The sequence below is a fragment of the Scyliorhinus canicula genome, chromosome 7, assembly GCF_902713615.1.
Source record: "Scyliorhinus canicula chromosome 7, sScyCan1.1, whole genome shotgun sequence".
Lineage (NCBI taxonomy): Eukaryota > Metazoa > Chordata > Chondrichthyes > Carcharhiniformes > Scyliorhinidae > Scyliorhinus > Scyliorhinus canicula.
Window position 1 is genome coordinate 60,595,470 of NC_052152.1, and position 12,419 is coordinate 60,607,888.

Sequence of the window (12,419 nt, forward strand, 5' to 3'; positions counted from 1 at the left end):
TCCGGTGGTGTTGACCTCACACAATGAAATAGGAATCCGGTGATGAATAGGTCTCTTAGACAATGTCTTCCAGCAGAAGCAGGGTAGATGGGAACAGGTTTCCAACCTAGGCTGAAGCTCCTTCGGTGTGCCTGCTAGTCAAGTTTTGTTTTTGGATTGTCTAGCTGACTGCTCCGATTTAGTATGTGTTCTTGTGAAATGATGAGCGACAAGAATACCAGAAAAGTGTCTATAATGTAGGTTGCTGATTAGCAGCTTTCTAGGATGCACATGCTTTGTTTGGTTTATTACCCTGTGGTAGAAGTTGCCTTGGTTGTTGGTGTTAAACTTGTATGCCAAGTGTAGGATTAAACTTTTGCAAATTGACTTCACTATATTGCTAGAAACAGCCTAGTTATTGGCTAGCCAAAATATTATTTCTGTTTTCACAGACTGCTTAGAATTTATTTGTACATGCTATTTTATATGGATTTTGTTTTGACGTTGAAACATTATTCCATTAAAACAGTCTCTGTTGCAATGTGAGATTGGGGACAATTTTGTAAATATATTTGCAATTGAAATAAAGTGCAACAGTAGGATTTCTAATCTTATTTCCTTGTCATTTTCATCAATTAATCTGGCACTTGTTTCATGTGATGCAAATTAATCCATTAATATTTTTCTTTCTTAGGAAGTAGTACTCTACTGTTTGGAGAACAAGATTTGTGATGTGAATCATCGCGATAATGCAGGTTATTGTGCTTTGCATGAAGCCTGTGCCAGAGGATGGCTCAGCATTGTATGCCACCTTCTAGAACACGGAGCTGATGTTAACTGCAGTGCTCAGGATGGAACAAGGTATTTATTTCCTTGGGTTACTGGAGTCACCTCATTAAATTGGACTAGATTCCTTTGTGCTAAGTCCGCGATACTAAGCTCTGTGATAGATACTCAAGCTAGAGCACTGAAGTGTTAGGTTCAACTTTTAATTTTGACCCTTCATTAACTACCTAAGCAACTGCTACCTGTGATTTCCAGACCGAGAATTATTTAGTTTTATTAAACTGAAATTAATCTATACGGTTTAAGTGAATTCCTGAATTTGCTGAAAGAAAATTTGGCGCTATAGTTTTTTTTCCACCATTTGTTTTTTTTTCCCTCTTCCAAAATCCCTTTTGGTGAGTTTTGTTTTACTTGCGAAATTAGAGTGTTGAAGCTAAAGGTGATTGGAAGGGGACATGAGGAAAAGGTTTTTCACCCAGAGGATGGTGGACATCTGGAATTTACTGCTTCAATTGGTGGGAGCGGCTGAAGTGCTCAACTCAGTTAGAAGGCACCTGAATCTGCACCTGAAGTGCTGTAACCTGTAGCTGGGAAGGAGGATTAAAATGAGTGGCTAGTTTATTTTTTTCTCTTTTGTTTGGCCGGCACAGGCACAATGGGCTGAATGGCCTCTTATTGCACAGTAACGGTTCTATGGAGACCAAGAAGTGAAGCCAAGCCCCTGTTGAAAACAGCAAGCTTTGACATCAAGTACCTCAGCAAATGCGCAGCTTGGTATTTCAATGAGTCATATGAATTAGGCAAGACTATGTATTCAGTGCTTCCATGCTCTGGCTGAGCCGCATTTGTGCTCCCATTGAGTGCAGCTCCCTGTTGGGAACTCTGTATTGTTGAGTTTATCGCTATGTATGTATATACACAATGGAATATTGGCACTCTATTCAACCATCAGCATCGCAACAGAAGCCAATCTAGTCCGCATGTGAACCTCCCGGGGAATAAAATTCATCACCTAGGGTCTCGTGGCAATCTGTTATTCATTGATCCCTACTGGAAAAGTGCATAGTTGCTGATTGATTTGTTACCGCTATAATGTCCTTATGGTTGAATGGTGTTCCAGACTTCACAGCCTATAATCCTACTGTTTTCCCTCTACATATAATTTGCATTTGTACTTTTCTCTGCTGTCAAATTAAGTTTTGAGGTTTTGTTTTTATTGAAGGCCTATTCATGATGCAGTGGAAAATGATCACTTGGAAGTGGTTCGGCTGTTGCTTTCATACAGTGCAGATCCAACCCTGGCCACATACTCTGGTCGTACTATTCTAAAGATTGCACACAGCGAAGTGATGGAAATGTTTCTCGCAGGTATGTTCAAACTCGAGTTGTTAACCCCTCTCAATCTGGACATTTCAATTAAGTTCATCGAAGGGCACTTTTCAGCTAAAACTGTGAAATTGCCTTTGATGTCCATTTTGCAACACAATGGTGAAAAGTTGGAAAGTAATTTAATTTAGCCAATTATCACACATGTCACATTTTGTGATTATTTATATCACTTTAGCAAAAATAACTCAATTTAATTTTGAATGAAACCCAATATGGCTGATTGTAGTAATGCATGGTGAGCGTTTATGTGAATAACCTTCCTTCCCTCTTTATTTTGAATCAATCAAGAAGCATTAATGTTATAGAACATATGTATCCACAATGTATACACATCTGTAATTGTCAGTTTGATTTGATAGATTGGTTGTTCAAGAACCACTCCAGGATTTAAGCAAATATTTCAGGATGACGGGCAGCACGGTGGCGCAGTGGGTTAGCCCTGCTGCCTCATGGCGCCGAGGTCCCAGGTTCGATCCCGGCTCTGGGTCACTGTCCATGTGGAGTTTGCACATTCTCCCCGTGTTTGCGTGGGTTTCACCCCCACAACCCAAAGATGTGCAGGGTAGGTGGATTGGCCACTCTAAATTGCCCCTTAATTGGAAAAAATGAATTGGGTACTCTAAATTTATTTTTTTTTAAATTTTAAATTTCAGGATGATTCACATGCAGTACTGAGAGATTGCTGCATTGTAAGAGATGCTTTTCAGATGTTAAACCATGATTTCACCTGGGGATTTAGCTTGCTGAAAAAAATCCCACTCAAATATCCTATTTGAAAAAGAACAGGGAATAAAAATACCACAACCAACACTTGCAAAATAGATTAACTGATTATTTATCTATTTGCTGTTTGTGGGGCCTCGCTGTGCTCTAGCTGTTTGCCACTTTGTCTATAACAGGACATTTCAAAAGTAATTAATTAGCTGTCAAGTACTTTGCTTCAGGTTGTCCTGAAAGTGCTACATAAATTTTCACTTATAAGTTAATTTAGTTACTATTTAGTCATTGTTAATCACTGTTGAATCAGATCATAGATGTCAGTCTTGTGATAATGCAGTTGTGGCACAATGGCATTGTGAGCACTGCTTTCCAAAAACTGCATCAGTAGTGCAGGCAGCACAGATAATACAAGGTCACTTATTTGGCATTGAAGCACAGAACTCCTGGTGAATTGAACATGATGTGCTGGGAAGAGGCAGTTGATGAATGTTTATGGTTGGATTTAGACAATGGCATGTGGTTCAAATGACCAGGATAGGGAATATTAATGTACATGATTCTGTCCATATAATGACAAACCAACTGTGCATCGATGGAGTGGAAGGGAAGGACACTGGAGTTGGTGTTATATATTATTACATTTATGCCATCAATAGAGCCATGAAATTTTGGAATTTGAAACAGACTGTGAAAATGTATATATTTCTCTGGTAGGATTTGTTTTCCCCAGTGGAGGAATGGATTTATGAAGTATAGTGGGCAAAATAGGCTTTGAGACATGCGTGATGCAACTGTGCACTGCAGGTTAGGGGATTTTGAAGATGTACTCAGTTGCTGTTGGGGGGAGTTGTTGTTAGGAAGAACCCAGTGGTGTATCAGTTCAGGAAGCTTTAACTATAATAGGTACTGACACAACAATCCCTGTCTTATGGTTGCTTTGCATGTCTGCTGTGGAGGTTTGCACAGATTTGTAATGACCTCCTTAAGGACTCGTATTCTTCACATGTAGGAGTCTCCACACTGTCCAGGTACAGTAGCCTGACCCTATAAAGAAGGATGGCAGCATAAAGATAGGACCTAACAAAAGATGCAAATGTCTGGTAACCTTTCTCTGAACCACATCTTCCTCTTTAAAACATTGGAAATACAAAGAGGACAGTATATCTCAGGGGAAATGAGCAGGCTCAGCAGATGTCTGAAACTTTGAAGAAGTTGTCTCAGTATTGTTTCTGTGCCCTGAAGCAGTTAACCGTATTATACACCCAAACACATGCATAGGTGTGTGTGTATAAAAAGTATAAACTCTCATTTGAAATTAATCAATGAAAACCTGATTAAATTCAGATCAGTTTCATTTAAATGATGAATCAAAATTGTTTTTCTGAGTGGTCCTAATCATTAAAATGAAATGTTGGTTTTGAAATAGTCATAGAGTTTTTACAGCATGGAAATAGGCCCTTTGGCTCATTGTGTCTGCACGGACCCTATTTTATTTTAACTTGAAATAAGTGCAGGATTAGCAGGGATTCTCAATTCAGTTATTTTACCTGACGGGATACTTGAATGGACATATCCTCAGGCATTTTTCTTAAAAACACATGCATTATCTCTTTAAAAATTCACTTTTGGGCTTGGTATTAAAACCTGATGATTCTTCATTTCTTCTCAGTTCCTGCCACCCCTTCTCCTTCCAGCAGCTCTACTAAAAGCAATTTGTGACATAGGCTGCTGAGAGCTGAATGTAAGCAAAGAAACAAGTAGCCTCAGAAATGTCACAAAAAATGATGTACTACTTCCTATGTAATTATATTTTACATACGAACATACAAAAATGACAGACAGGAAAAGTTAATCTGATCCATCTAGCCACATAGAATGCGCGAGGCATCATGCATTATGAAACAGAGCCTCCCTATCCCACTCAACGAAGCATGCAATTATCTGGGAGTCGTGAATAATCAAGTTTTTTTTAAAAAGCAAATCCATTCTGGGTTGGGGAGTTGGTGGTGGGGGTGCAGGGAGGCAGAATCTCTGACAAAATTAACATTTTAATATCTTGTCCAATACACTGATACTTTTATTTTTACAACTTTGGCCTTGCATCATTGCTGGGTCAGCCTTTTGCAATCTCAAACTGCACAGTTGGATATTACACATTTCAGTGCCATGTTTTGTTAACATTGTATGTCCTGTATGACAAAACTACAATGAGCAGGTGCTCTGCCGTCAATGTTTTGACCAATTTCTGTGTTTTTATGCCTCCTCCAGAGTATTTTGCTGACTTGCAAGGTCGAAGTAATGATGACCCTGGTTTGTACTGGGATTTCTATGGCAGCTCTGTGTGTGGTGAGTGATACCCTTATGCAAACTCCTAAATGTTGAAAGGAATACTGTAATTGCAGCAGTAAATAGAGCCTTCTTAAAATAAAAAAACTCTACTAATAAAGCTATGATGAATTGAATTAAAGCATTTTCATTCCACATTACCATTTGGCCGATATAAAGTCTAGTTTATGGATCTTACTTTAATTTGCATCTGTTTTTGTGACTTTTTGTTATTTATTTAAAGAAAAGTGCTCCTTACAAGTAGAATGCCTTGAGTTTATTGGATTGTAAAGGCTACATTTAGCCTACTGTTAAATGCTGCAATATCAACATAAGAACCTAACTTTGAATCCCAGCTTCATTTGTTTGAAGAACACATTATCTGATATCTGCTGCACTATCTGAGGAGGCAGGAAAACTGATCAGGAAAGGGGGGAAAAAATCAATTTCAAGTACCAAGTACACCTCCTAGCAGGTCAGGAAAGGAATAGAGACCATTATACTCTACATCAAGAGGGCGCATTTTGCATGCAATTTGAAAGGAAGAAAGTTAGAGATGGAAGGATGTAGGGCAGCACGGTGGCACAGTGGATTAGCCCTGCTGCCTCATGGCGCTGAGGTCCCAGGTCCGATCCCGGCTCTGGGTCACTGTCCACATGGAGTTTGCACATTCTCCCCGTGTTTGCGGGGGTTTCACCCCCACAACCCAAAGATGTGCAGGCTAGGTGGATTGGCCACGCTAAATTGCCCCTTAATTGGAAAAAATGAATTGGGTACTCTAAATTTATTTTTAAAAAAGAGATGGAAGGATGTATTACTAAGACTGTGCCAAATAATGACTCTATTCAAACAGCAATCTGCATTCAGACTGACAAATGGTGCAAAGTGGTGTTCCACAGGGACTGGTGCTGAACCCCCCCTGTTCATCATTTCTGTAAACAGTTTGGACTCTGGAATCAGAAGTACAATTTCAAAATTTGTGGGGTTACAGTTAATGTAGTTCAGCACTGCAGCAAAATATAAGACATTGGCTGGGAATTTGTGGGATTTATGATGGTGAATCATCAACATTTGCCATCCTTATCCCCCTGAATCTGACTCTTGTTTCCAATTTAGCACAAGCACAGATTAAAGCAAAAATCCCGATGTTGTGGTCAGTCATTCACTGCGTTGCCACAGGCTGCGCAATGGATCGCCAGCAAACAGCAAAATCAATGAATCTGGAAGAAACCTTTTTTTTTGCTGTCATGTTGCTGTTAGGAATAATGAAGTGTAACTAGGTTTTTGTTTTAACAGCAATCTGAGTGATAACTACTGCTGAGTAACTGGGAATACTGTTAAATGTCTCCACTATAATTACTAATGACACTTTAAAATTCGTTAATTATGTTTCAGTTTCTACCTTACACCCGTGTATAAGTTTCCACTTTTATTTTGCACTCTAAAACCTTTGGGAAATGTTTCTATTATCCGTACTTTTCATTTCCTGGTTAGTTGTCTGTGAGAATTATTTAATATGATTGGCTGCTTGGACAGTTTGATGGTATCATTCCAGCTCCACACTGAGAATTCCCTTGAACTATGTGGCACATAGTTGTACATAGAGAGAGAGAGATAAAGCTCTCACCAGAGAGATCACTAGATCTTTCAGCAAGGCTTTCTTCAAAGTCAGCATGCATCACCACTGACTGCAAAATCTAGGACATGAATAAACTTGCAGAATGGATGTATAATTTGCAAATGAACCTGAATGTAGATAAATGTGAGGTGGCACATTTTGATAGGGAAAATACAGAGATCACATTATCCTTCGAAAATAAGTGCGTAAATGGGGTAAACCAAGGGATCTGCAGGTACTGATACTAAAAATGTAGCAGTGCAGATCAATAAATCTATAAAATACGATGCACTGGGCTTTCTAGAGGGATGTTAAACTTGAATAGGTAATTCAACTCAAAGATGTGTGAGGGCCCACACGCACAGCTTACCTGAATCATATGTGTTAGTGCTAAGAACTATAGAGGAATTTCCATCAAGGAAAGATTACATTAAACATGAGAATCCTGTATTCACGCCTGGAGAATTTTCACAGCTATACAAAATGCTTTGATTATTGTGCATAAATCTTTGAGTTGAGGTTGGCAGAGGCACTTGGAAGCAATCATGTGAGCTGAGACAGCAATGTTGCTGTTTTGGGAAGAGGATGTCCATCATCTTAAAGACAGGAATATCTTAACAGCTGTTTTCTGGGTGGAACAACCAGTGGCCAGCTGAGAACTGATAAAACTCATCTCATTCATTGCAAGCTGGTTTGAATGTTAACTAGCTTTTGGAATTTGAAACGGGAGGCCCCATATGCCTGATAAGTGCATCTTGTCCCTTGCTGGTGTGAATTTTTAACAACATGACTTGTTTGAATGTGATCTGCGAATACTACAAAAGTTATTTTTTTTAGGATTATTTGTTTCATCTGTGGTTTAATACTGTAAACTTTAAGGCCTTATCTGCATTTGACAGACACCTTTTTTAAATGGTGTACAGTTAAAATGTATTCTGTTCTGATGCTGTGGAAAAATATACGTTCATGTATTCTAACTTGACAGGCACAAATAAATGGTTTACTCTCTTCTGCAAGTAACCTCTAATATCTTTTGTGGTTCCAGAACCGGTAGAAGAGTCGGGCTTTGATGTCTTGGCTAATCCACCAGGCCCTAGTGATGAGGAAGAGGAGTATGATAATGTTTTGGAATTTGAGTTTTCTGATACCCCTCTTTTAACTTGTTACAACATTCAGGTCTCACTCTCTCAGGGGTATGTATTCTGGATAGCCAAATAATCAAGGTGGTTTATCAGAACCTATCAGTAAATATGGGCAGTCAATATATGATGTTGAATGACATGCTGAGAAAAACCCAACTAGCTTCCTTACGTTGACTTGGCATCTCATTGATGTTCTATGACAGACATGGTAAATGCATCCCTGCAGAGAGTTGAACGTAAAAATATGAGCTGTTTAAAAGTTGAAGCATGAAGCTTCAGTAAATGGTTTAGATACCACCTTAAACACTCATTCCCTCCACCAATGATGTGCAGTGGCAGTAGTTTATACCATCTATAAGATGCACTGCCGCAACTTGGCAAAGCTCCTTCTTTGACAGCACCTTCCAAACCTGTGACCTCTACCACCCAGAAGAACAAGGGTAATGGATACATGGAAAACATCAGTGCCTACAAGGTTCTCTCCAATCCCAAATAATCCCGTACCAGCCTCCCCAAACAGGCGCCGGAATGTAGCGACTAGGGGCTTTTCACAGTAACTTCATTTGAAGCCTACTTGTGACAATAAGCGATTTTCATTTCATTTCATTTCATTTTCATTATCCTGGCTTGAGTTGTATTACCTCTCCTTCACTGTTGCTGGGTTAAAACCCTGGAACTCCTTCCTTAACAGCTCTGTGGGTGTATCTTTGCCACATGGACTGAAGCAGTTTAAGGAAGCTAATTACCACCACCTTTTCAAGGCAGTTTCGGGATGGGCAATAAATGTTGACCTTGTCAGCAACACTCACATCCCATGACTGAATAAACTTGAGGAAGGAGCAGTGCTCCGAAAGCTAGTGTTCGAAACAAACCTGTTGGACTTTAACCTGGTGTTATTCAAGTGTTTTAAAAAATATATATTATATATAATTGCCGGAATTCTCTGGTCGTCGGGATTCTCTTTTCCCGCTGGCAGCGCACCCCTGCCCATGGGTTTCCGAGCGGCATGGGGTGACTTCAATGAGAAGTCCCATTGACAAGAGAGAAGAGAGAATCCCGCTGCCAATGAACGGTGCGCTGCTGAGAAACACGTGGCTGGGGAACCGGAGAATCTCATCCAATATATATATATACATAAATTCCATGATTGTATTCTAGCCTTTAACACATGCGCACACACACACCTATCTGTCCCATTGGCTTCAATATATACCTCAATTATTTCTGTCACATTTTTCGCATTCAATTTTCTACACCACACTCCTTAGAAAACACTTTATTCTCTGTTTCCCAATAGGTAATCTGTGTAAAAAATTCATTAAAAGTTCAATACAGAAACTGTAAAGTGCATTGTGTCATTCGAAATGTATGTTTTGGGCAGCACGGTGGCACAATGGTTAGCACTGGGACTGCCGCGCTGAGGACCTGGGTTTGAATCCCAGCCCTGGGTCACTGTACTTGTGGAGTTTGCACATTCTCCCCATGTCTGCTTGGGTTTCACCCCCAGAACCCAAAAGATGTGCAGGGTAGGTGGATTGGCCACGATAAATTGCCCCTTAATTGGAAAAGAAAAATAATTTGGTACTCTAAATTTATTTTTAAAAAGATGAACGTTTCAAACATTATGGCATAAGTACACGATATTGATCATGCATTTGTAGAAACACGCAAGTTTTGTTTGGAACAGCAAGCTAGATTATTGATTAAAAGCTTGAGAAAAGCACTTTAAATATGTTATTTTAAATTAAGATATTGTCGTTCTAGATGTATAACCTTTCAAATCAACAGATAAATGTTATAAGTGATGTCCAGTTAGTAAACTGTCTTCTATACTGGAAGACCATTCTTACAATTCGGAGACAATATAACTCGTATAAAACTTGTAATGTTTTCGTCCTTCTCCCTAACAGTCCCCGGAACTGGCTGCTATTAACTGATGTACTACGGCGACTGAAAGTGTCAGCCCGCATCTTCCGCTCCTCATTTCCTCACATTGAAAACGCCAACATTTCAGAGGCAGAGTTCTACAGGCAGGCTTCTTTGAGCCAACTTTTTACCTACCCAGAGAATTTTGAAACTCGTGACATTGACAATAAAGAAACACTGGAGCTGGTGGAATTCACAAGCAAACTTCAGGAACTGTTGGGATCATCTGTCACGTACCTATATTCTGACAATGAGGTTGAAACATACAATGAACTGCGAAAGGACTAGGTCACGTTTTGGCTGCTGTTCCTACAAAATGGCCTACATTCAAGAAAAACAAAACTGTGTAAATTATGTAAACAATGTGTTATTTCATGGATCGTTGTGTTTGGAAAAAAACACTATTCTGAATACTAAATGACAATGTTGTCTATGTTCTTGTATATTTGAAAGCCAGGATTCCATTTTGGATGAACTTGTGAATTTTTCGAAAAGATATCTCCCTGTTTATAATTTTTTTTGTATGCTGTCTGTTTCTTATCTTTCTGTAAATGTAATTTTCTGCTTTTTGGCAGGTAGCCCAAATTAGGAACTTTTTTCCTGGCACACTGCATATGTAAACACATTCATTTGATTGTTATTTTATTTTGTTTTTTTTAATGAAGCACTGATTTTTAAGATGGTGTCCACTTTCAGATCCTGTGACCCCTGTCACATGATCTGTTTAGGAGGCTTGGTTGTGTTGAGGCACTTCACTTTATTGTTTACAAAGTTACCTGTCGTGGTCAGGTACACTTGTAAGATAATGAAAACTGTATCCTTGCGTCAGAAGAGCTCTGACTCGGATTCACTTTTAGATAACCACACTCAGACATCACCCAGTCCTTTATACATACATATATGTAAACATGTTTTACTTTTTTGCTTTTATTTAAAATGAATTTAAAATATTTTTTCTGTACTTTGTACAAAAAAATTATGAAATTTAAAATTTTAGAGGATTGTACAATAAAATCTGTTTTGTCAAGAGTGGAGTTATATACTGTGGATGTTGGGGAACTAAATGTTTCTGATAGTTGTATAATATTTTAGAACATCTGTTTAACTTTGTAAGTAAAACTGCTGTATATTTAGGTTTATATTTTACAGTGACTAAAACAATTTTTCCTTAAAACAAAAGCCAAAAAAGGAAATGTCTGGTAATAAAGACATTGTTTGATAAAGGGATATCACTGTGCCATATTACTCACGTGTGCATGTAAATAACAATTATTTTAAAATTTAGATACCACACTACAGACTAATGATTTAAAATATATAATTGGATAGACATATGGATGAAAATGGAATAGTGTAGGTCAGATAGGCTTCAGATGGTTTCACAGGTCGGCGCAACATCGAGGGCCGAAGGGCCCATACTGCGCTGTAGTGTTCTATGTTCTATATATTTCTATTAGGCTTTTGTCATTTTATACAAAAAATACAAACAATGCAAACAACAGTATTGAGTAAACAAGCCCACCCCTGCCACATTGCTCCCCCCCCCCCCCCCCCATCCCCATCTAAGTGACCAATTCCTTGGAATAAAATATAAACTGTTGCCACCTCCAGTGGAACCCATCCATTGACCCTCCTCACTGTGTATTTGACCTTCTCGAGTGCAAAAGCTCCGTTATGTCATCTAGCCACTCTGAGGCACCAAGTGGCGTCCCCAGCCTCTAACTCAACAGGACTCGCCTCCGAGCAACAAGCGAAGCGAAGGCAAGAACAGCTGCTCCCACACCTGTCTGCAGCTCTGGCAAGTCCCAAACTCTTAAATATAGCTGCTAAAGGACAGGGCTCCAGCTCAATGTTCATAGATCCAAAAATTCACAAGCTTGGGACAGGACCAGAACACGAGCGTTTGACAGCGCTCGCATCTATCCTCAATCCCTGCAAAGAGTCGTCTCGTTCTGGCTTTAGTAAGGGCAGCACGGTGGTGCAGTGGTTTAGTCCTGCAGCCTCATGGCGCCGAGGTCCCAGGTTCGATCCAGGCTCTGGGTCACTTTCCGTGTGGAGTTTACACATTCTCCCCGTGTTTGCGTGGGTTTCGCCCCCACAACCCAAAGCTGTGCAAGCTAGATGGATTGGCCATGCTAAATTGTCCCTTAATTGGAAAAAATGAATTGGTCACACTAAATTTTTTTTTTTAAATTCTGGCTTTAGTAAGGTGCACCCTAAACACTACCTTGAACTGGATCAGGCCCAGCCTCGTACACGATGGTGTGGCATTTACCCTGCAAAGGGCCTCACTTCACATCTCCGCCTCCCATTTGGCCTTCATCCTTTCCACCAAGACCAGATCCTCCCCATAATCCATCCACAAATGCCGGATGTACTACCCTATTCCGATCTTGAACAGGAAAAGATCCTCTCCAGGAAGGATGATGGTGGCACCACTGGGAATGTCAGAAACATCTGTCGAACAAAATTTTGTACTTGGAGTTACCTAAATGTGTCTGAGCCTGAATTGCCTCTAGGCTGGCAAGCTGCCA

The 12,419-nt window shown here is 39.7% G+C and overlaps 1 protein-coding gene across 8 annotated transcripts in view; it reads left to right on the plus strand.

Moving 5' to 3' along the window:
- Positions 1-11,112, plus strand: part of bcor (BCL6 corepressor) — a 381,173-nt gene extending 370,061 nt beyond the window's left edge. For all 8 annotated transcript variants that reach the window (XM_038802129.1, XM_038802122.1, XM_038802121.1 and 5 more), the window contains 5 exons: positions 674-840; positions 1,988-2,133; positions 5,143-5,220; positions 7,863-8,010; positions 9,870-11,112. In XM_038802129.1, the coding sequence (XP_038658057.1) occupies positions 674-840; positions 1,988-2,133; positions 5,143-5,220; positions 7,863-8,010; positions 9,870-10,173 (843 nt within the window). In that variant the 3' untranslated portion in view covers positions 10,174-11,112. The remainder of the gene's footprint in view (positions 1-673; positions 841-1,987; positions 2,134-5,142; positions 5,221-7,862; positions 8,011-9,869) is intronic.
- The last annotated feature ends 1,307 nt before the right edge of the window (positions 11,113-12,419 follow it).